Raw genomic sequence first — 23275 nt, 5'->3', positions numbered from 1 at the left:
TATAGATTTAAATAAAATACAAATATTAGCTATTTCATGTAGTGTTTTCCTAAAGAGCAAGTAAAACTTGAGCATATATACATATTGTATATATGTCCTCTGTCTTTTATTTATTTTTTACTTTTTACTTTTTCTCTGTGGAAGCAAGCACTCGGTCGTACTAAACTACCTTTAACACCCTTTCATGGCTCGAACATGGCCTACAGGGGGCGCTGCGAGGCTGCCCGAGGAGCCTGGAGGGGCCAGCGGGGAGTCCGCGGGGTGGGGGGAGAGGAGCAGGAGGAGGAGGAGAAGGAGGAGGAGTAACCGGACACCGACTGTCGGAGCGGCTCCTGCCCGGCCAGAGCGCAGCGGAGCCCGGCGACAGCAGGACGGAGCAGAGCGAGCAGAGAGAGGGCGAGGAACAGGCTCCGACACTCCCCGAACCGAACTGACTCCCCAAATCAAGTCCTCTCAACTCCACTCGGGCAGAGCCGCGTCCCCGCTGCGGCGCCGCCGCTTGGACCACCACGGAGTTACGGCCAAAGTGCGAGAAGAAGAAGAAGAAAGAGGAGAAGCAGCAGCAGCGGAGAACCGGCGGCGGCATGAAGAAGAACCACAGCGGGAAACGGGTGAGTTCCTGCCGGGACGGTGCCGAGCTCACGGCCCGGTTCGGTTCGTTTCGGATCGGGTTGGAACACATCCCCCCGGAGCTTCGGGAACAAAAGCTTCAACGGGGATTAGTTCCAGGCTCTTATTATGAAGGGCAGAGCGTCCGTTAGTTGGCACACACCACTTCCGGTCTCCAAAATAAGAGTTTTTAATCGTTTGATTATTGTTGTTTTTGTTGATATCGTGGTTCTGAACTTGTTTCTTAACTTGAATTCACGTCTTTCTTCAAGAAAGAAATGGCTGTGCGCACTGAAACACACACACACACACACACACACACACACACACACACACACACACACAGAAACACACACACACACACAATAGATGGGCTTTAATTGATCCGGTTCTGTTGGGTTCAGTATTTGACTCAAATCAATAAACTCCTCCTCCTCGCTCCTGTGATTGGCCATCACACCTGCCGGACAACTCTGACATTTCCTATTTCCTGTCAACAGGCTCCGCCCGACTCGGCACCGCCGCCCGACAAGGTGGGCTGGATCCGAAAGTTCTGCGGGAAGGGGATCTTCCGGGAGATCTGGAAGAACCGCTTCCTTGTCCTGAGAGGAGACCAGCTGTTTGTCTGCGAGAAGGAGGTGAGTCCAGGTCAACAGGTCGGCTGGAGCCGGTTCTGTCCTGGCTGACCGGTCCCTACCGATGCAAAGCATTTCTCAGCTAGAGTCCTGTTTCAGCCTGAATACACACACACACACACACACACACACACACACACAGCTCTGGTTTCAGTGCTGAACCTCTAACAGCAGCTTGTTGGTCCAACAGAACCAGGGCCTGCATCACATCCTCCAGAAATGACACACAACTCATCTACACACACACACAACTCATGCACACAAAGTGCAACGTTGCAGCATTCAGGTGTCACATGATGTGGAATCATCTCAGCGTCAGCCGGAGCTATTAGTGGAAGTCTGCCACTTCCTGTCCGCCACGGCCGGCCGGCCAATCACACGTCAGATGTCGTGTGGGAATCGCTTTACAAAATGATTCTCAGCACCAAATTAGGAGGCATCAGAGTTTCAGCAGGCTCCACTTCTTGTGTAAGCAGGAACAGGAACAGAAAGTACACACACACACACACACACACACACACACCACATTTGCTTGTAATAGCAGACAGTGACTTCCAGACAACTTCCTCTGCTGCTGTGATGGCTATGTGAAGCTGCTGTTGATGCGGCTTGCTTTCAATCAAACTTTATTGATAATTGATCAGTGACAGGCTGCAGTGTGAGTGTGAAGCAGACACACTGGACCTTTAAGGGAGCCAGTCACTGGAGTGAAGAGAAGTGCTACTTCCTGTCGGGGCGGGGCCCAGGCTGAGGAGGCGGAGCCGTAAGCCCCGCCTTTTAACCATCAATCAATAACGGGCTGATCGGTCGGCTGACTGCTCAGGCCTGGGAGTGAGAGTGTGTGTGTGTGTGTGGGGGGGGGGGGGGTGTGGCCTACCTCTCAGGAAGGCTCATATTAAGGCTGGTGAATAATGGATGGCATATCCAAGGAGACCTGGTGTTAACCTGCAGGGAGCGCTGTGTGTGTGTGTGTGTGTCTATGTCTGGGTTTGCCTGTGATTTGCACAACTGTTGGTCACACACACACACACACACACACACACACACACACACACACTTAGATAGCAGGTGTGATGATCAGCTGCTCAAAGACTCAAAACACTGACATCATCCTCATTAATGATCACTGCTCACTGCTGTCCCCTGAAGGCACACTGCTGTATTGACCACCAAGACTACACTGAGGAGTTTGGGTAGAGGACTGGTTAGCTTAGCTTAGCTTAGTGTAGCGTGACAGCCGGAGCACTTTCCCCCATTGGCATCATCCTGATGGTGTTTGTCTTGTGCGACGACAATTGTCCCTGTCAGGTGTGTGAGCGCCACCTGGGACTTACCTGTGTGTGACCCCCTGCAGGTGAAGGAGCTGGGCCGGGCCGAGCAGGTGCTGGACCTGTCCGACTACGAGCGCTGCGAGGACGTGCGCAAAAACAAGAGCCGCAGTAAGAAGAACCACAGCAAGTTCAGGCTGCTGCGCTGCAGCTCGCCAGGCAACACGGTACACCTGCTACACCTGGACACAGTTAGACACACCTGCTATACCTGTTACACCTGGACACACCTGCTACACCTGCACACACCTGCTACACCTGCTACGCCTGGACACACCTGCACCACCACGTCTGCAAATGGGCCAAACAAAAAGAAATAATTTGATACTGATGTTCTCCACACACACACTCAGCTGATTACTGTGGGTCATTCCACAAATACCCAGAATGCCTTGGAGGGGGATCAGGTGTCGATTAGACAGGTGGCAGCTTCTGTTTCACTCGCACACACACACACACACACACACTCTCTCCCTCTCGCTCTCTCTCTCCCTCTCTGCTTTTCTCTAGAGCCTCAGTGGGGGGTCTCCTCACCAGATGGCTGTGTGTGTGTGTGCATGTGTGTGTGCGTGTCTGCGCTGTAAAGAAAAGTGCAGTAGCACAGAAGTGCATCTTAAAAAAAAAAGTTGAAATGCTAAATTAGCTTCACGCTAGTGTTGTGGCTGATGACTGGACCAGTGCAGCAGCTGACAGGTTGTGTTGTGTTGTGTTGCGTGGTGTTGTGCTGCGCCGTGGCAGGCCCCCAACCTGGTGTTTCTGGCCGTCAGTCCGGAGGAGAAGGAGTCGTGGATCAACGTGCTCAGTGGCGCCATCACTCGAGCCAAGAACAGGATCCTGGATGAGGTGAGCCGCCGCCCCGTGATGTCAGCGTCTCAGGCCCCGCCCACTTCCTTTCTCTGTGTGGACAGCCAATGACTGACTCCAGACCAGAGATCAGGCCCAGGGATGACCTCTTCTCTGCAGCGAGCTAGTTTTAGTTTTCCGTGTGGCTGTTTGTGGTACTGCAGCGTTGGTACAACCCACCGCCTGGTTGTGGTGATGATGTTGTGTGTTTGTCAGCTGCTTGTCCGTGTGGGCACACGTCATCCAGTCAACAGCCTCCTCTGTACTTTCCACCAGCCAATACAGGAATCAATGACTGGGTCAATACACACACACACACAGACTCGGGTCCTGGGAAGCTGCTAATATGAGCAGCTGAGTTACGCAACGACTGAAAGAGGAAACATTTGTGCTACTGCAGTAACACAAAATGTATCTCAAAGTCCTGACTGGTGATGTGTACATGTCTATATATATATACACACACACATATATATATATATATATATATATATATATATATATATATATATATATATATATATATATATATATATATATATATATACATGTATGTATGTATGTATGTATGTATGTATGTATGTATGTACACACATATATATATATATATACATATATATATATATGTACAATAACAAAATAAAATTTTGCTATGAGTTAATGAGGGGGGTTGGACCCCCCCCAGACCCCTCTGTATTTTGCACACTGGTTATGATACGAGCTGTTGCGACACGATGCGACGCGGCCTCACTGTGTGTTTGTGTGGTGGTTGTGTGGTCTTGTGTCTCCAGGTGACGGTGGACGACTCGCACCTGTCCCACCTGACCCGCGACCGGGTGAAGATCCCGCACAACCGGCGCCTGCCCACCAGGGGGCACCTGCTTGCCGTGGTCAGTCCTCGCCCGTCTCCCACCTCCACCGTCTGGCACATAGGTGTCAAACTCTGGCCCGCGGGCCACATCTGGCCTGCAGTGCCACTGCTAGAGCTGCTGCTCCGCTGGTATTATATAGCACATCTACCGCTAATACTACAAATCCCATAATGCTCTGCTGGTATTTTGGCACGTCGATCAGGACAGTCGAGTTTGACCCCCCTGAATTCTGACAGGAAATGTAAGTTGGAGTCACCCGCTTGCTTCCTGTTTGTCTCCACCAGGCATCCTCCTCTGACGGGGCGCTGACCCTGGACCTGATTCAGGAGGAGGACCCTGCGGCTCCTCTAGAGGGCGCTGCCACGGCCGACGGACGCCCCCCCCGCTCCAGGACAGACGGCGCCCTGGTGGTCCGCGGCGCCGAGGCGTCTGGGAAGTCGCGCAGCCTCCCACGGGAGGCGGCGGTGGTGTGGGAGACGGCGCCGCCCACGCCGGCCCAGAAGAACCGCTGCGCCTCCATGGACCACATCCTGACCCACTCGGACCCGGGCGGCACCAAGACCGGGGCGACCACCACCAGCACCACCACCACCGCCGCCTCCGTCAGCCGGCTGCAGCGGCTCATCGACAGGAAGCTGGAGGAGACGGAGCAGCTGCTGGTGGCAGTGGGGAAGGGGGAGGGGGAGGGGGGAGGGTCCGGGGGAAGAGGAGCCCGAGGGGAGGGGGGCGAAGGGTGCCGCATCGAGGCCCAGAGACTGCTGCAAGAGGCCCGGCTGACCTGGACCCAGGCCCAGGAGGTTCTTGAGGAGGTGAAGAACCTGCGGGGACTGTGCCAACAGCTGGACCTCTCCCCCTCCTCATGCCCCTCCCCCTCCTCATGCCCCTCCCCCACCTGCCCATCCCCAGCCCCCTCCAGCAGCACCAAGGGGGACTCGGACCACAGGAGCCCAAAGTGAGGAGTCTGGTCCTGGTCCTGGTCCGGTAGGGGTCTGGTCCCAGTCTGGGCCAGGTCTGGACCGGGTCTGGTCCAGTTTTGATCCAGGTCCAGGTCTGATCCAAGACTGGTCCCGGCCTGTTCCAGGTCTGGGTTTGGTCCTGGTCTTGGTCTGGTCCAGGTCCAAGTCTGGTCCCGGTCTTGTCCCGGACTGGTCCAGGTCTGGTCCTGGTCCAGCTGCTGTCCTCGCAGGAAGCTGAACAGGAAGTGAAACTACTGGTGACTCATGAAGAAGATCCAGGTTCTGGATGTGGAACCTGATGCAGGAAGAATTCCAGCTTTGCACAGATGTCGTCAGAGACGAAACCCAACAGTGCCAAGATGATGTTCAGACGTCACACGAGTCACTGTGGGATCACGTGACGGACCATGTGACCTCATACGGTGGAGGTATGATGTCACTGCTGCTCAGGAGGTTGGTGTTGGTGTTGAGGGTACGAATGCACTTCCAGGTCAACCGCAAAACTGGAGCTGGTACGACTGAGCGCTAACTTCCTGTTAGCTCAACAAGGAACCTCTGCTTCCCAAACTGTGTTTCTGAAACCAGTTCAGGACGACTTCCATGTCTGACCCCTCACTGTCAATCTAGAAGGGTTAGCTGCTGAAGGTGTTCCTCTCTGTAGATCAGCTCCAACAACACATAGCACCAGCAGCTAACCCAGCCGAAGGTACCTTCTGGTTCAGGTTACAGTTCGCCGATGAGCTAACCAGGTGAAGTTTGCTTAAATCTGTCGTTCATTTAGGAAACAGTAGGATGGCGAGGGCCACTGCAGGTTTTTTTTTTCTCTCATTGCACAGTAGACATTAGCACGCTAGCAGTGAATTAGCCTCCGTCTACACAGTTAGTTTAGTTACTGAGGTACGTGAAAGCAGAACACGTTTGGTGGTTAGCTCACGCTAGTCATTCCCTCTCACCAGCTGAGGGAGCTGTTAGCATGTGGCTAATGCTAAACTGCTCAGGACTGTGACTGGACTTCACTCATCTATGTTCTTTCAGTTTTCAGAGGAAATTATCTTGGATCTGCTGAGAGGAACAACCACAAATCTGTTTTTTATTGTGAAAGAATATTTTGTGTCTGAATGATCTGAACTGGAAAAGCAACAAACAAGTTTTATTAAAGGCAGATTTCTTATTTTCAAGTGACCAACATAGGCCTGTTTCTGCAGATGAAACAGCTAGGTGGGCGGGTCACACTGTTCTCAAACATTTTAGGACTCCCACTTCCTGCTGTGGAAGGAGGAAACTGAAGAAGAAGAAAAAGAATGCCTGCAGACCAGCCCTCAACCCTCTGACCTTCAACTGGTGTCTGTAGCGTCTCTTCTTGCCTGGCAGGAGGCACATGATCAGTTGACCCCTGACCTCAGCTGTCCGACACTGCGTGACTCAGCAGAACCGAAGCAGCCGGTCTATTGCTGTGTCTCAATTCAGGGTCTGCATCCTTGAAGTACGCATTTTGAAAGGAAATTGCGTCATAGCACTGCGCGATGGCTTGTCCCAATTCCCAAGGGTGCTTAGGACGCTCAAAATGCGTACTCGGAATGCGCCCTCGTTTTAGCCGATTTCCAAGGCTGCACGGCTACTATCCTTCGTGTACTTGTGTATCCCATGATGCTTTGCGTGCTGCTGCAAAGCATCGTGAGATCCTGGGAAGTCAGCTGAAATTAGTGGCATGTACTGGTAAAGACAGAACATATAAATTTAAGTATTGAAGTTTCATCAAGTATCCAGTTTTTAACGTAGGATTTTACTTATTTGATCATCCAACGACATCGTTAGATGGCGAACCAATGGTGAGCTTGATGCTATAAAAACGTCACTTCCGGGGTTGGCCAGCCAGAGGGAACGGCGGTGACGCAACGAGGAAATACGCCGAAGGCTAGACCGTCCCGGGTGGTTACCGGGGAGGCGGGGTTTGGTCCGTCCTTCTAGGCTGGGTCCTCGAAGAACGCTTCCTTCAGACGGAGGACACTCCATTCGCTGCAGCAGCTTGTTTGTTTTCGACTACTGCTGCAAACAAATCACAGCTCAGAGATTTACATGGTGTGTCCAGGTGGGGGAGGAGGGGCAGGTGAGCCTGTGACAGGTGGAGGAGACAGGTGAGATAGTGATTGGAGGGCGGGATCAGGTGATGGGCCACGAGTTTAGGTTGATTCCACAAGTTCAAAAATGCTTCCTCACACTTTAGACCTGCACTCAGCACACCTGACACTCCACCTCCCATGATGCACCACTCCAGCCTCAGCCAGGGTCGTGAGGTTCACCCAGGACTACACGACATCACCTGCAGCAAAACAACTATTATTGTAATTGAGTTTATGTAACTAATTGTGGCTCATTCAGGGGAAGCTAATCATTAGCTGCATTAGTGCTAAATATTCAAGATTGAAAACCACACACACATGGTTTCAGAGGGTGCACTACAGTATGAGCAGTGATGAAAGTTGACAGACTTCTTCCTTTAATGTCTGACACCATCGCTCTGATTCTCCACCTGATGCTTTACACTGAATTTGCTTTAACGTGTGTGTATGTCATGTGTAGCCCCACCCCCCCTCATCGTTGGCTCCACTCAACCAGCTGCTCTTGTCAGGGTGGCGCCACCGAGTGGTCATAGCAGGATTGAACGCAGTAGAGATCACACAACTGGTGGGTTTCCTGCCGTCGAGGTGGTGTGCTGGGGCTCCACCTAGTGGCAGCTTCACATCCTCTGAGACCACAGTCACACTTCCGTCATGCAGCGAGCTGATTGGCCGACTGCCGAGTGAAGACGAGCCAGTGAAACTGTGGTATTGAGTTGTTTTTATTGAAAAAACTCTGCGGTTACAGCAACATGACCACAAGAATACGGGAATAAAAAAATAAAACACTCCAGACAATGATTGTGCTCCAGACTCGGTTCCGACCCGACCCGAGGCCATGGGACACGACGACACGCTACAAGACGGCCTCACTTCTATTTACAGACGGCCGGCGGCCAATCAGAGAGCGGCAGACAGACCCGGGGTGCAGCAGCCAATCAGAGATCACCACGTCGACACACACACACACACACACACACACACACACACACACACACACACACACACACACACACACACACACACACACACACACACAGATAAAAGATGCAACAGTGAAGCCATATCACCTGTTGCGCCCCCTATTGGCCGGCTGTGGTGAAATTCAGTACCGCCCCCTGCTGACAGAGTAGATCAAAGTTGCTGATGTTTGTTTTTGTCCAATCAAAACTATTCAGATATGATGATGATGGTTGAAGGGGGGTGCAGACATGGCGCAGACAAGTCTCTGATTGGTCGGGAGCAGTTTGTGGGCGTGGCCACACAGCAGGTGTTTTGGCTTGGCGGTTGGTCGGTGGCTGCGTGAGGAGTCAGAACAGGAAGTTATTTCTCATGGTCAGGGCTTTGTCCAATCAGGAGGCTCCTTGTTGGGCAGTGCTGATCCTGCTGCTGCCACCCGCTGGTCCATCTACGGCTCTCAATGTGGCACTCCGGCCAGTCGGGGGAGTAGTGGGGAGAGGGGGGCGGGACAGTGAGAGGAGGAGGAGGGGGAGGGGGAGGGGTTATTATTCATCGTCGTCGTCGTCATCGTCACCATCATCATCCACGTCTCTCTTCCTCTTCTCCCCCTGAACGCCTGCAGCATCACACACACGCACACAGCTTGCTTTTCAAAATAAAATCTTGACATTTTAGAAACACCCATTTATCGCAAGGGTGGGCAAACTAGGGCCCAGGGGCCACATGCGGCCCATTCAGCTTTTTAATCTGGCTCTTAAATTGAACTTGGAGAAATGATATTAATAGACAGTCAGTTATAAAGTATCTGTATTTCCTCCATGTTTCCAGTGTTTTCAGAGCCATTTCAATAAATGGCACAGTTTACAACCCACTGTGGCCCACCAGTCAAAGAGTTGGACCACCCCTGTCTTATCATCATCATCGACGTCCTCTTCCCATCTCCGCTCTGATTGGATGAAACCTACGTACCTCCATCCTCCTCCTCGTCTTCGTCCTCGTCCACGTAGTCTCCATCGTCTTCCTCGTCCTGAAGAGACACGCACACACACGGAGGAGAAACAAAGTGTATTTGTAATAAATACAACGTGTAAAACAATGACTAATGTTAAAGTGAATAAACTGGACAAGCGGCAGATAAAAATACTTTCCTTCAAAATAAAACACATACACAGTCTGTGTCAGCTGAGCCCACTCACCTGGATGCCCTCCTTCATCAGGTAGGACAAGCCCACCTCGTCCTCGTCCCCTTCAGAGCCGTCCTCCTCATCGCCCTCGTCATCGTCATCCTCGTCATCGTCGTCGTCGTCGTCATCGTCACCGGGGGGCCCCGCCTCATCGTCATCATCTGGAAGAAGAAGAAACTTACTTCAAGAAATAAAGTAACTTTTGTTTGGAACATAAAATCTATTTATTCATTTAAATATACGTCACATCACAAATGCCAACTTTTCATTTTTGAGTTCCTCCTGATGACCTCTTGCCTCCACCAGGGGGAGCCCACCACAGCTGCTCTCTGCCACTCACCGTTCTCAGCCTCCGAGTCGGGCACCTCGTTGTCCTCCTGGTCAAAGCCGTCGAGGTAGCGGAGCTGCGGCAGCATCTCGAAGACATTGTCCCTGTAGTCGTTGGCTGTGGACACCTCACAGCTGTACAGGTCCAGGCTCTTCAGGTTCTTCATGTTTTGCTGCACCACCACAGAAGAAGAAGAATAGGAGTTGTGGTGAGGTGACACCTTCTCTTGTTGCAAACTAATTTTTTCCCTCCAGTCTTTAGATGAAATCAACCCCGACTGGCTGAACTGGTTCCGGACAGACGGCTGGACGTACAAGGACTTCAACGGCGCTCAGGTCCTTGATCTTGTTGCCGCTCAGGTTGAGGTGCGTCAGGTTTGGACATTTCTCCACCAGTGTGTCCAGGCCGCCGGTGATGGTGTTGTCACTCACCTCCAGCTAATGAACAAACAAACAAACAAATTGATTGAATATGCAATCATCTAATTCATCTTTTTATCTTATTAAACTTTAATATTCCTCAAAACCAAGCAGGAGTAGCGCCCTGAATTTCGTGTGTGCTGTCCTCCAATGAAACATAAAGACTTCTGAGTCTGATTAAGCAGCAGTGCATGCTGGGAAACAGGAACTGACCTTGCGCAGTTTGGGCAGTTTGGGCAGCTTGGCAAGCGACGTAAGGCCGATGCTGACCATGCTGAGGATCTCCAGCTCCGTGTACTCGTCTGTCAGACCCTCCACCTCGCTGGACTGACAGTCCTCCAGCACCAGCTCCACCACCTGGAAGTGAAGTGAACTGCAGGTAAGCAGGTGGCATTGTGAGACAGGTTCATCATGGACATGCTGACGTGCGTTGCCGTGGTGACCTGCAGACTAGTGACAATACACTCAGCTCAGCAGACGATACACGACATTGGCTTCGCGAGAACCAGATGAGATTTTCATAAAACTTTTACAAAAACTAAAATTAAATTAAAATGTGACTCTACAAAGTTCTAATTGAATGGAGTAAGAAAACATTGCAGAGGCATTTCAAAATGTTTTATGACTTGCATAAATAACTTCGATGCATTAGCTGTTGAACTGCATTACAAAATACAATATATATCTATGTATATACAGGGTGTCCCAAAATGCTTTAAATAATTGTAAACTAGGTGTTTATTATAATTTGTTTAATTTTCAACATGTAAAAGAATTTACAAACATCATTCCATTGTTTTGTCACCGCCTGTTCTCAAACTGTTGTCCGTTCTGGTCCAGACACTGGGAGGTTTATGGTCCAATTGGAGAGGCACCCAAATGCAATTGGGGCAACTGCTCTCATTCCGCCCACTAGTGGTGTGCTGCAATACTGCAACATTTCCTATCATCCGCTACTAAAGACATACAGGGCCGGTATTACCAACGCAAATACTTTTGACACAATTGAGGTGAATGAATCACCAAACTGCTCAATCAGAATCAATTTTCATGAATTTAAAGAGTGTATGTGACCCCCCCCCCTCCCAACTTGAGCATTATAAAATAGTTCAAAAGTCGGACTGAATTTGGGCATTTTAACTAAAAAGAAAATATATGTTGGTTGTTTGCCCTCCATTCAGTCATTTCATCGGTCAAACATAGTAACCAATGAACTACCTAGATTGGATTGACAACATTGTCGTCGATATTGTGGATCGACAAGTCCACCACGACCGCAAACACTTTGATGAGTGACAGAAACAAACTCGCGCACAGCTGTTGGCGCCTCGCAAAGATGCGCGAGGAAAGGCGGATATTCGTGTGTGTGTGTGTGAGAGAGAGAGAGAATGTGTGTGTGTGTGTTGTTGTTGTTTTTTTTGGGGGGGGGCTTGTTAAGAGGACAAGTTTTACACCTACGGAACATGTTTCACTTCAGCCGAACCGCGGCGTGGGCGGGTACAGCGGCGGTAACTCCCGGTAAAGTCTCTGGTAGTTCCAAAAACGCCGCCACTTCACCGAGCCGAAACGAGCGGTGGAGTCCGAACCACCAGAATGCAGAACCGGATCTGACCGGAGCCAAGGGCTCGGTTCTATAACGGCCGAGAGCGGGAACAATTCGACGAGTTGACAGTAGTCTGGTGTGACGCGCCGCCATCGCCATCATCATCATCATCGGCAGCACCGAGTGTTTACGACTGAAGGTTAAAATGGTAGCCGTGTCGATGCGGGTGGGGGGCGGGGCGGCGAACGGAACCGTGCCGAGCTGCGCAGGTTCAGTTCCGTTTCAACTTTTAAAAAAAGAAAAAAAAGGACCCCCCCCCCCCCTCCATCTAGATTAAAAAACGCGCCGTGGCTCCACTAGCAGGACGCGCGCCCTCCGCCGCGTTAGCCTTGTTAGCAGAGATGCTAGCAGTGAGGAGGGGGCGCGCGTCGCCGAGCGGGAGAGCAGCGGGAGTTTCCTCCATGATGGAGTAGCTCCAGACAAGTTTGTTCTCCGCGAGTCAAAAAATGGTCGGTGGGCTGTGAACCAACCGGTTTGGACCGGTTCACAGCCGACCTCTCCCGCCTCCCGCGCGCTCGCCGTTGCTTAGAGCCTCGTAGTCATGTGGTTCGGTGTGAAGAAGTAGAAGAAATAACCCCCAAACCCCCAAGAGACATGAGAGTGTGCGGTGCTGGTGGTCACCTCGGCGGGGCTGCGGTCCCCCAGCTGCTGGCTGATCTTCTTCTTCATGTCCATGTCGGAGGCCGACAACAAGGAGAACAACACGAAGAAGTAACAACAAAAGGTAGCAGAAGAAGAGCGTGTAGAGTGGAGCGCGGTCCCGCGGCGGCCTTCCTCCTCCGACGACGACGAGCAGACGACAACTAGCCCTCCATGTTCGTTCACGCCCGACCTCCGGCCCATAACCACGCCCCCTGCTCATGAATATTCAACAGATATGGGCATTCTGCTCTCCGATTGGTTCAAATGTGGGACTGCTCGTTCGGGTTCGTTCCGTGACGCGTAATGATGCAACGATGACTCGTGTCATTGGTTAACTCTTGGCCAAGGCGGTACCTTTCTCCAGCCAATCAGAAGAAAGGGATGAAACATTTAAACTTTGTCCCCGCCCACTCTTTGTCCTGACTGGCGCCAGAAAGTAGAGCCGCCGCTGCTGCCTTCTGTTCGCTCCGGTTCCTCCGCCACACTGCTTCCTGTTGTTGTTGTGTGACTCTAGTCTTTTACTATCAGTGTTTGTGAATTGAAAAGTGTTGTATTAATCCTGTAAAGGCAAAACAAATCTGACACGCTGTGTTTTATTGCATGTTCTGGTTTCTAAATGGAAGTTTGTCTCTTAGTGTCTTGGTTCAAGTGACCTGTTTTAAATATGTCAACTCAGATGGATACGTTGATGATGCTTTAATGAATAAAATAGACCTTCATGATTATGATTAGACAGTATTCTGTTTTTTTTTGTCAAGGTCTGATAAAATCTCGCAGAATACTATTAAGATGCCGTAAAAATGCGCAGATAGTTCAGACGTAAATATTCCCAAACAAATGTTTTCTTTTTAATTGGTCGTGTGTTTTGCATGTGTAGCTGATAATTTCCGTATACTATCATTACTATTGTTGTTTTTGTTGTCCAGCTGATCCTGTTGCTCGCGATGATCTGCACGAAGCCATTCAGGTCGGCGACGTGTCAGCCAGGTGACCTGCTTCTTGTTATGGGTTCAGTGCTGCCACATGGTGGAGTGCTGTGTGAACAACAGCAAATTGCGCACAGCGCCACTCAGTGGCCAGAAAAAGCCAGACAGAGACTGTTACCGAAACTGCTGTGAACGTCCCCACCCACTGAACAGTTCAGCCATAAAAAACAAAATCAGGAGGAGGGTCGTAAATAATCTGTTGAATGTAAATTCAATTCAAGAGTGACTCAGTTCAGGCTCAGCAGGTTCAGTAATGAACATATTTCATTTGTTATCAATTTGGAGTAATAGCAAAAAGCAGCAAACACCGGATAGAATATTATGTATTGGTCAACATGTCATGATCAAATGAACAGAGCAATAAAGTGGAAAAAGACCAGTGACTTCATATCTGAACATTTTAATTAAAAAACACAAGATGTTCACCTGAAAAGACAGAGAAATTCAGGCAGAATAAATAATCAAAGAGGATTTGACGTCACCAAGGGCAGGAAATTAATCTTTGGAAGTACAAAGCAGGCTTCAGGCTTTGTGATTGGCTGAAGTCACAGTGAGGAAGCAGCGAAACAGAGGAGCCCTGAGGAACAACCAGCCAGCAGCAGATTGTTGTTTATCCAGACAAAGAAAATGAATGGATGTGGTTCATTTAACAAGAAAAGTTTTCTTCTTTTTTTTTGTCTTTAATGTCAAAAACTAAAAGCTCATGTTTGGGGTCATTTGTAAAAAAATAAAAAAATAAAAAATTGGGTCAGTAACTTGCATGTGAGGTGAACTGGGAACTCAAAATTGTCCATAGTTGTGTTTGTGTGTGTGTGTGTTTGTCTTTATATGTGGCTCTGCCATGACGTGGCCACTTGTCCTGAGTGCAGAAGGAAGCGTCTATAGAAAATGGATGGATGCAGGAACAGAATCCAGAGAAAGGGTTGTGTGATTGAGGAGCAGACAATGACGTTGACGATGACGATAATGAGGGTCTCCATAAAAGCCTGTTGGACTGACAGGAAGCACGTGACACTGCGGCTTACACTCCAGTCAGCCGCAGTGGGTGACTGAGAAGACGGAATCTGGAATCAGTATCTGTGATCTCTGCTCTGATTGGCTGTGCTGTGCTGTGGGGGTGGGGGGAGGGGGGGGCGTGACTGGGAGTCAGACAGTGTGTTCTGGTGGCGGCAGCATGTGCAGCACCTGGTCGAGCAGCTGCAGCGCTCGGTGCAAGTGGACCTCCAGCCAGCAGGGGGTGTCCTTGATGCTGTGTCGCGGGTAGTCACAGCCCCAACCTTTGACAAAACTCAGGCGCACAATGCACATCCTGCGCAGGTCATCCACTGACAGGCCCGCTGCGGAGTGGCCACCTAGAGGCCCGGGTAGGGAAGTGCACACACACACAGTACCAGTCAATATTACTTTGGTTGGAGTGAGAGTAGCTGCATTTCCATGACCCCTAGAATGGTGCAAAACCTAAATATTGCAATAAAAAACTGGTCATGGAAACAGCTGGAAAAACAACTTGGAAAAACCTCTCAAATATGGCGAAAAGGTTTTGACGCTCTCATGAGGTGCTTTTTCAGACATATCCATGTAGAGGAATATCTCAAACTTTTCAGACGTGTCCACCAGCTGCGTTTCACTCATCCCAAAAGACAGAGAAAGAGAGAGATGTCTGCTGCTCACCAAGGGTTGAGGCCACGCCCCCCTCGCTGCTCGGCCCGGGGGTCCCGCCAGCGACTACTGCCGCTGCCTGCTGCTGCATCTGTCGGTGGCACTGCCGCAGGTCGAACACCTGCGGGGAGGAGGAGAGGCAGAAAGAGGGGGACAGAACGGCACTGTGAAGAAGTTCATAGTTGGACTGACTCCACCCACCTGGGGAGGCTGACTCCACCCACCTTGCAGAGGCCCCAGTCAACACATCCATCCAATCTGCTGCTACTGTTGTATATTTTACAACCCACTGTGGCCCCACCAGCCAAAAAGTTGCACCCACCTCCCCGAGCTAAAGCCCCGCCCCCCACAAACTACAAGGGTGTTTTACTGGTTAGAAACTAGGAAGTGGTCTTCGCACCTTGATATAAGCGCCTGGGTAGATTTTGTGAATGCCGTCCCCCGGTGCGCGGCCCGCCTCCCGGTCCAAGTAGAAGCTCTGGACGAACACTGAGTGGTCGCTAAGGCAACGCATCCAAACATCCCCCTCCCCCCGACACTCCAGCTGCACGCCACGCCCGATGTGGAGCCTGCAGGAAGGAGAGGAGGAGGAGGTTAGACAGCAGGTGGAGGGGGCAGTGGGCAGGGCCAGGTGGTGGGCGGGGCCAGCCTCACCTGGCTCGGTGGCTGTAGGCGGTGCGGTGCACGTTGCTCAGCTGACCCAGACAGAAGCGGTCTCCTCCTGACGGGTCAACATAGCCGTCCACCGTCACCAGAGGACAGCTGGACTGCACCTTGAACATCTCTCCCACCTGCACGTCCAGCTCAAAGTAGCAGATGGAGCACCAAAAGTCTGGACCTGGCAGAGAGACCTGAGAGTGAGGGCCCAGTGGGTCGGGTCAAGTCGGGTGGGGTCGGGTGGGCGGTACCTGGGTGGTTGGACACCGGCTGGGGGTAGGGGGCGCTGCTGTGATGCTGCGACCCTGCAGGGGACACAGACAGTGATGAAGAGTGAGAAGTAGGAGGAGCCACAGGGCGCAGTGGGGACTCGGTTCTGGTCACATGGTGTCGTACAGAAGTGGGTGTTGGGGGCGTGGTGGTGCCGGTGGAACACCTGCTGCTGGCTCCGGCCATTCTGGTGAGGACTGGCCGGACTGTAGGGGGCGGAGCCACTGCCTGACCAGGTGACTGAAGGGATGGACAGAGAAAGAGGGAAAGAGAGAGACTGAGAGAGAGAACAGTTTACTCTCTCTTTTAACAATTTTTTTTTTACTAGAATTTACTGGTTCTACTGATGCTCCTGGTTCTGTTCACTCTCATGGTTCAATTGATGATTCTGGTTCAACTGGTTATACTAGTTCTGTTCATTCTACTGGTATTATTAAAGGGCACCTATGATGCTTTTCCACTTTTCTGAGCTTTAAAAACTGTTACAATGTTGAACTCTATCGTCAAATGATCGAAAATCGCCAAATAATGAGGTTCATGCGTTTGGACATGAGCCCTGCAAATTGTTGGGCATGGTTCTAAACGGTCTGTTCACAGAGATTTTTTCAACACTTTCATGGCCAAACTCAGGCACACTCTCGAACTGGTTCCGCCCTCCCCCGCTCTGCCCCAGAAGTGATTCCGCAATGCGCTGCTCCAAGAAAATATTTTTTCGGTGTCAGGGAAATTTAAAAAATATAAAATAAAAAACACAGAGTGACTACCGAAGCACCAAGGACCACAACCGTCGGAGTGGAACGAACAGAGAAAATGTTGGAGGTTTGTTCAGCCTAATGCGGATGCGATGGAACACCGGTCTGCAGCCAGACCCCTCTCGTCCGGTCGGCAACGGGAGTGAGACGGGCTCGACTCGGCCGGTGGACGACGAGAGAATAATCAGCCACGGCAATATTTGAAAACATGTATGAGGACTGTGAGTGTATTGTGACCTCAAGCAACATTAGTTTTAAGACTACTTGCAACGTACAACCGCTGAATCGTGTTGATGAACTGTTAGCCACCACCGCTAACTCCGTGCTCTGCTTGTTATGTGTGTTGTGTTCGCTGGCAGCGAAACTGAAGAGGCAACGACTCACAAGTTTCGCTCCTTATAGCGATGTTCACGCTGCCAGCATGATAACATGGGTTGTATAGAGCTCTTCCTGCTTTGTGTGGACTTAAATTGTGCAGATATTCTTGTCTAATAATAAACGACTCTATGACTGAAGTGATCGTTTCAGAGTACATATTTTCTCTGCTAGGACAGTGTTTTGATACAAGTCAACAGTATGAAACCAAATCATTCTAAGCCCTATTAAAATGTCAAACTACAAAACAAAAACACGGTCAGTACACAGTAAATAAAATATATTTCCGGGGACACGGAAGGCACAAAAAACGTCCAGGGACCTTCGGTCCGCCTTGCGGCCGTAACTCAGCCCGCGCTGGGTCTGTACGAAGCTGGATTAGCCGGTAAACAGCTGCTAAAGAGTGAAGCCTTCACGACGGTAAGTGTTTAAATTGTGCCTGTTTCGTAAAGTTTGCCGCTTCCTCTTCACTCCCGCACCGGCAAACTGAGGAAGTGAGGCTCAGCGGCGACGAAGAGTGACCAATCACAGCGGAGTGGGCCGGGCGGGGGCGTACACCGGCAAGGCTGGGTGTGGAGTGAAGTGCAACAGAGCGTTTTCGCGCAATGCAGTAAATACGAGGAAACAAGCCGCGAGATACGCAAATCTTAAAAGCTTTCAGCGCGGAAAATCGTGTGTTGCTGCTCTGGAGGGGCCATACATCAAATACAAAAGCCCGAAAAATAGTATAATAGGTGACCTTTAATGTTATTGGGTCTTTTGATTTAGCTGGTTCTGTTAATTCTACTGGTTCTACTGATTCTATTAATGCCACTGGTTCCACTGGTTCTACCGATCTATTCATTCTACTGATTCAGTTCTGGCTCTAGCCGCTTCCACTGGTTCTACTGGTTCTACTGGTTGTGCTGGTTCCTCCCTGCAGTACCTGGGCTTGGCGAGCTGGGCGGCTGCTGGGGAGGGTTGGCGGGGGGCGAGGAGGCGTGGCCACTGGGGTCCTGAGGAGGGGGGGGCGGGGCTACCTGAAGGAGGCCCCCCGCTCCTCCCTCGCCGACCCCCCCCACTGCCGTGGGAGACGCTGCAGAGAGGGGCATGCTGGGATACGTGGCAAAGGGGGGGGGCTCAGCCCGCCGGCAGTCCTGCAGGAACTCGTCCTTAATGTGAGGACCTGTGGGAGAACCACGGCACTGTCAGATGGCCCCGCCCACCACGATGACATCACAACAACCAACAACCAGCTAGCCATTCAACAACTAGGACTGTTGATGTTGTCGGTGGTCCAGGTTGGAAAGGGTCAGCAGGTCACATGACAACAACACAGAGCGACCACATGGGGGCGTCAGTGGACATGCAGATTGGTTGAGGGAGGCGTGTCTACCTGCAGTGGCGGCGGTGGGCGCCACCCTCTGATAGTGATAGGGGTTCACACACACGCTGTCGTACTTGAGGTCGAAGGCAAACTGACAGAAGGTGGCGTGCTTGAGCTCGTTTTTGTGCAGGTCGGGCCAACGCCACAGCCGGGCGTAGATCACATGGGGGAAACCCTTCCTGCCCGCCACCTGGGGCGAGGGAGAGAGAGAGAGAGACAGAGAGAGACAGAGAGACAGAGACAGAGAGTGAGAGTGTGGGGGGCGAGTGAGAGAGAGGGAGAGAAGAAGAGAGGGAGGGAGAGAGAGGAAGACCCGCTTCTTAAACAATCTGAGTCACTGAGTGAGTGTGTGTGTGTGTGTGTGTGTGTGTGTGTGTGTGTGTGTGTTTACCAGGTGAGACACCAAAACCACAAGCATGACATCATGTCTACCCTTGTGTTTGTGTGTGCGCCCGTGTGTGTGTGTGTGTGAGCTGGCCATCAGGCTGCTGGAGCAGCTGAGCTCCTTCAGAACTGGTGAGCAGGAACATGTGGAGCCTCCAGCAGGAGGCGCCACCACCAACCACGCAGTAAGCCCAGTGCAAGAGGCAACAAACAGCCTGTAGCCATGAGATGCAGTGACTCCTGCGTGAGAACTTCAACACGACTGTGATGATGATGATGATGATGATGATGATGATGATGATGATGGTGAGCAGAGACACACAGGAAACAGATCCTCCAACCACCTGCAGTGAGTTAGCATGTGATGATGTCATCAGTTCATGGTTTCTGCTGTGGGGTTTGTGTGTCTCTGGGTGAGCTCTGCCACACACACACACAGACACACACAGACACACACACACAGGAAAATGGGTAACTGTCCCTTTAAGACTCCGTGTTTCTAAACATGCGGCCTAAACAGTGAGAAAGTGCTTTTTTTCACAGCGTAAGGAACTCTGTGGCATGAGATCTCAACTCCAGACGTGGACACATTCCCATCTGTCCACACACACACACACACACACACACACACACACACACACACACAGGCTTAGCTTAACCCCACCCCTTTCCTGTGTTTCAGACAAAACAAGTCAGTCTGCCCTTCCTCCTCCTCCTTCTCCTCCTCCTCAAACACACACACACACACACACACACCAACCTGCCTGATTACTGTTATGAGTCTCTCTGGTTCTTCTCAGAAGTTCAGAAGTGCTTCTGGTGGAGTCTTACCATCAACCTTCAGAGTTCCAGAAACCTGAGGTTTGAGGTGAAGGTGGGGGAACTCTGAGGTTGGAGGTAAAGGTGTAGGAGCCCTGAGATTGGAGGTGTAGGAGCCCTGAGGTTAGAGGTGAAGGAACCCTGAGGTTGGAGGTGAAGGTGTGGGAACCATAAGGTTGGAGTTGCTGCTCTGGTCTCCTTCCACCAGACGTGTCACTGTACCTCCAATCCATCTCACAGGTGCGCCTGCTCACCTTCACAGCTCAAGATGGGTACATAGCTAAATGTGCTGTGTCAGGCCTGTGGACACCTAGTGGCAGACAGTAGAACTACGGCCGGTGGAGCTCTTTGGAGTCAGTAGCGCTGTAGAACCTGAAGAAAAGTCAACCCGTTTCAACCTCAGACAAATTTAAACGGGGGTGGAGTCAACCAGGATATGAAACCCCTCTGCAAACGAAACCACAGTGGCCTCTAGAGGCCCTCCGCAGTACTGCAGCCTAGTGCAGCTACACCTCCAACCACCAGTTCAAAGACTGGCTCAGCCGCAGGAGCCAAAAGGATCCTTCTCAGGCCTAGCCAGTGTGGAAAAGGGGGGCGGAGACTCCGGAAGTCTGACTGGTCATGTGACCCCCCCCCCGCCGGCCTCGTACCTGCAGCCGGCCGTCCAGCGTCCTCTGGATGGTGACGCACTTGCTAGGTCGGCCACCGGCGGTGGTGACGGCTGCCACCAGGGCGTCCAGCTCGTCCTTTTTCTCCTTCAGCTTCTTCACCAGGCTCTCGATGGCTCGCCTGGCGAAGCCCTCGTCCTCAGCGCCCTGCCGGTGGCACATCAGGCTGCGCACCACGCTGAGGCAGGCATCGCCGCCACCGCCGCTGCTGGGAGGGGCGGGGCTGAGCGCCGCCATGGTCATCTGAAGGTTCAAGAACTTTATTTGTCACATGCTCATTAGGGTGTGCAGGGAAATGGAAAGGTTTCGTCCATCAATCTGTATCACACACACACACACACGCACACACGCACGCACGCACGCACACACACACATGCACACACACGCACACAGACACGTCACACCTGAGTGACGTCACCCCACGTCTGGACTCGACCGGCTCAACACATCACCTGACGTCACACCAGTTTGTGTGTGACGTTACAGACAGACAGTTAGACAGACAGACAGACAGGCAGAGATACAGACAGACAAGACAGACAGACAGACAGACAGGCAGGCAGGCATACAGACAGACAGTTAGACAGTTAGATGGACAGACAGACAGGCAGAGAGACAGACAGACAAGACATACAGACAGACGGGCAGGCATACAGACAGACAGTTAGACAGACATTTAGATGGACAGACAGACAGACAGTTAGATGGACAGACAGACAGACAGACAGTTAGACAGACAGCATCCCAGGTTGTCTCACCTGTCCCGAGCCGTCAGCTGACTGTGGCTGCTCTTCTCACCGGGACTCCTGTCTCTCCGCTCAGGCTGTCTGTCTGTCTGTCTGTGAGCGTGTCTTTAGACTCACCCTGCTGCCTTAGCGCGCGCACGCACGCACACTGAAACTCAGCGGAGGGGGAGTGAGTCGGGGGGAAGGGATGAGGGTGGGAGGGGTGGGGGGCGGTGTCTGTGTCATGCTCAGACATAACAGGAAGTCTGTCCAGTGCCACATGTCTGACCCGGGGGAGGGGCTTCGGCAACCACCAGAGGAGCCAATCACGGCAGAGAAGAGTAGAGCAGAGCAGAGCAGAGCAGAGCAGAGCTGCGCAGCGCAGCGCAGAGCAGAGAAGAGAAGAGAACACAGAGAGAGAGAGACAGAGAGAGAGAGACAGAGAGAGAGAGAGAGACAGACAGACAGACAGACAGTCCCCGCTGCGCTGGAAACACACATTTTGTCTCTGTCTCTCTCTCTCCAAAGCGTCCACCTCTTATTCTGAAGCCTCTGACCGACATTCATCACTTCCGGTCCCTTGGCGCCACGCTCGCTCAGCTCCGGGAGCCAATCACAGCCCTCTGATGTACGTGGCGTCGCTCCGGTCCTGCCAGTGGGAGCTGAGCAGCCCGAGGGGGGCGGGGCAGAGTTGTCAGATGATTGACAGTTTGTACGTTTTGTGTTCTGCGGTGCCCCCTAGTGACAACTACCAGTACCTACCATTTGGCTCGAGGCGAGAAGAATCGTTGTCTTATGAAACTGTTGGTTGGTCCTAGCAGGTGACTAGCAGCTAACAGCTAACATCAGACACCGCGAGAGCTGAATTAGCAGCAGGTGTTTGTTAGCGTAAGTGTTAGCCTGGGTGTCTTTGTTGGTTCAGCTGTAACTCATTGATATTAACACCAGGTAATAATAATATTCTGGAAAGTATACTGTCATCTGTGTTGGAAAGTTGGAAGACAGCGGCGCCTAGTCCTAATTTAGCCCCATCAGCCCTAGAAGCTAATCATTTACTTTAGAGATTAATTAGCATGATGCTAACTGCGCAGACTTGCCACAGTAAGGCGACATTTCTATTTGAAACCATTTTATGCCCCTTTTAAGTTTAATTTGTATAGTGATTCGTTGTTGTCTGCCTCTTGTGAAGCATCAAATATGTCCCCGACTTCTTCTTGACAATGGATCCGGGCCGGCATGATGCGCCCTAAACCCATACACTCTGCCCATAGTGTGTGACGTCATTCGAACCGCAGAGCGGCGCCAAAAACGTTTAATATGTACTCTGACCATAAACTACCGTGTGTGTGTGTGTGTGTGTGTGTGTGTGTGTGCGCGCGCGCGCGCGCGCGTGTGTCTTTCAGACTCTCCAGGTGATGGCATCGTCAAAACTTGACTCGCTGAACCTGAGAGGAAGATCGTCACTGTCTCTGGATGAGCGGTAAGATTTATTTTTTTGTTTTAGCATCTTGTACACATTGAAAAGGGTCTTTAAAAAAAAAAATAAATAATAATAATTAAATACATAAATATATCAAATAAATAAACAATGTCAACAACTCAGTAATAATCCAAATGTAACCCTAACACTAATCTGATGATGACAAACTGTTATCATTTGACCTATACAACTGAATGTTGAACACTGATTTTCCTTCAGTCCCTCTGTGTGTACTTGTGCCGATGCCTCAGTTGACCGACTCTTCCATGAAAAATATTTTTATCAAGCTCATGTGAAATTGTAGTTCATACATTGTGGTGTGTGTACATAAAGTGGTAAACTGTTGTTCTCGAGCTGAATGTGGAGGAAACCGAGTTGGGATGGGAAATGCCATCAGCTGACCTTGTCAATGTCTCCAGCTTCTCTCAGCTGACCCAGACTCAGCCCAGGCTGATGACCTCTGACCCCACGATGTTGTGTGACACTGCCCCCTTGGTCCTGGTGCTGCATCCAGGGTCAGCCCAGCTGCAGGTGAGTAGTAGGAGGAGGTTGTCTGATGGACCTTTGACCCAGTTATTTGTCTGTGAGAGGGCCTCACAGAGTTCAGTGCGCTATCCGACTGCATCCAGGGTCCGGCC

The 23275-nt window shown here is 51.2% G+C and overlaps 4 protein-coding genes across 11 annotated transcripts in view; 2 read left to right on the top strand and 2 right to left on the bottom strand.

Annotated features, from left to right (window-relative positions):
* The first annotated feature begins 290 nt into the window (after nucleotides 1–290).
* LOC142889989 (pleckstrin homology domain-containing family O member 1-like) lies at nucleotides 291–8406 on the top strand. 2 transcript variants are annotated; one of them, XM_076028714.1, is made up of 6 exons: nucleotides 291–611; nucleotides 1110–1247; nucleotides 2599–2763; nucleotides 3311–3415; nucleotides 4207–4305; nucleotides 4572–8406. In XM_076028714.1, the coding sequence occupies exons 1-6, from the start codon at nucleotides 585–587 to the stop codon at nucleotides 5241–5243; spliced, it is 1206 nt and encodes a 401-aa protein (XP_075884829.1). In that variant the 5' UTR covers nucleotides 291–584; the 3' UTR covers nucleotides 5244–8406. The 2 variants fall into 2 exon arrangements, with proteins under 2 accessions (XP_075884829.1, XP_075884837.1); XM_076028722.1 differs by having other exon boundaries at nucleotides 294–611; nucleotides 2599–2739.
* On the bottom strand, nucleotides 8065–13155 carry LOC142890008 (acidic leucine-rich nuclear phosphoprotein 32 family member E-like). The gene is made up of 7 exons (XM_076028746.1): nucleotides 12476–13155; nucleotides 10465–10608; nucleotides 10147–10269; nucleotides 9845–10004; nucleotides 9517–9665; nucleotides 9290–9347; nucleotides 8065–8936 (listed from the first exon to the last, which is right to left on the bottom strand). The coding sequence occupies exons 1-7, from the start codon at nucleotides 12695–12697 to the stop codon at nucleotides 8866–8868; spliced, it is 927 nt and encodes a 308-aa protein (XP_075884861.1). The 5' UTR covers nucleotides 12698–13155; the 3' UTR covers nucleotides 8065–8865.
* A 314-nt stretch (nucleotides 13156–13469) lies between these two features.
* Nucleotides 13470–22045, bottom strand: LOC142889976 (mothers against decapentaplegic homolog 4-like). 2 transcript variants are annotated; one of them, XM_076028693.1, is made up of 11 exons: nucleotides 21920–22045; nucleotides 21655–21806; nucleotides 20415–20690; nucleotides 18571–18751; nucleotides 18121–18360; nucleotides 16195–16308; nucleotides 16050–16103; nucleotides 15796–15979; nucleotides 15542–15710; nucleotides 15154–15262; nucleotides 13470–14834 (listed from the first exon to the last, which is right to left on the bottom strand). In XM_076028693.1, exons 2-11 carry the CDS (start codon nucleotides 21718–21720, stop codon nucleotides 14629–14631), a joined length of 1599 nt encoding a protein of 532 aa, XP_075884808.1. In that variant the 5' UTR covers nucleotides 21721–21806; nucleotides 21920–22045; the 3' UTR covers nucleotides 13470–14628. The 2 variants fall into 2 exon arrangements, with proteins under 2 accessions (XP_075884808.1, XP_075884817.1); XM_076028702.1 differs by lacking the exons at nucleotides 21655–21806; nucleotides 21920–22045 and adding an exon at nucleotides 21191–21523 and having other exon boundaries at nucleotides 20415–20675.
* The window catches only part of LOC142890016 (uncharacterized), a 3179-nt gene continuing 1565 nt past the window's right edge, over nucleotides 21662–23275 (top strand). The window contains exons 1-4 of one of the 6 annotated variants that reach the window (XM_076028766.1): nucleotides 21662–21869; nucleotides 22561–22637; nucleotides 23057–23168; nucleotides 23267–23275. The exon at nucleotides 23267–23275 is cut by the window's right edge and continues 166 nt beyond it. In XM_076028766.1, coding sequence (XP_075884881.1) covers nucleotides 22573–22637; nucleotides 23057–23168; nucleotides 23267–23275 — 186 coding nt within the window. In that variant the 5' untranslated portion in view covers nucleotides 21662–21869; nucleotides 22561–22572. The other 5 variants (XM_076028776.1, XM_076028758.1, XM_076028788.1 and 2 more) reach the window with 5 other exon arrangements.

This window comes from Nelusetta ayraudi, unplaced genomic scaffold, assembly GCF_046127955.1.
Source record: "Nelusetta ayraudi isolate G7.1 ecotype Tasmania unplaced genomic scaffold, CSIRO-AGI_Nayr_v1 ptg000003l, whole genome shotgun sequence".
Lineage (NCBI taxonomy): Eukaryota > Metazoa > Chordata > Actinopteri > Tetraodontiformes > Monacanthidae > Nelusetta > Nelusetta ayraudi.
Note: the sequence above shows the minus strand (reverse complement) of the source record. Positions and strands in the feature narration are given on the sequence as shown.

Bases quoted from the DNA above. Each gene is read 5' to 3' on its own strand.
- LOC142889989 (XM_076028714.1), top strand. From the start codon at position 585: ATGAAGAAGAACCACAGCGGGAAACGG. The intron at 612-1,109 runs GTGAGTTCCTGC...TCCTGTCAACAG, and splicing joins AGAACCACAGCGGGAAACGG to GCTCCGCCCGACTCGGCACC. The intron at 1,248-2,598 runs GTGAGTCCAGGT...GACCCCCTGCAG, and splicing joins TGTTTGTCTGCGAGAAGGAG to GTGAAGGAGCTGGGCCGGGC.
- LOC142890008 (XM_076028746.1), bottom strand. From the start codon at position 12,697: ATGGGCCGGAGGTCGGGCGTGAACGAACATGGAGGGCTAGTTGTCGTC. The intron at 10,609-12,475 runs GTGACCACCAGC...CTTCACTTCCAG, and splicing joins GGGACCGCAGCCCCGCCGAG to GTGGTGGAGCTGGTGCTGGA. The intron at 10,270-10,464 runs GTCAGTTCCTGT...TTTGTTCATTAG, and splicing joins AACTGCCCAAACTGCGCAAG to CTGGAGGTGAGTGACAACAC.
- LOC142889976 (XM_076028693.1), bottom strand. From the start codon at position 21,720: ATGTCGGTCAGAGGCTTCAGAATAAGAGGTGGACGCTTTGGAGAGAGA. The intron at 16,309-18,120 runs GTACTGCAGGGA...CCATCCCTTCAG, and splicing joins GCCCAGCTCGCCAAGCCCAG to TCACCTGGTCAGGCAGTGGC. The intron at 16,104-16,194 runs GTACGACACCAT...TGTCCCCTGCAG, and splicing joins CGCCCCCAACACCCACTTCT to GGTCGCAGCATCACAGCAGC.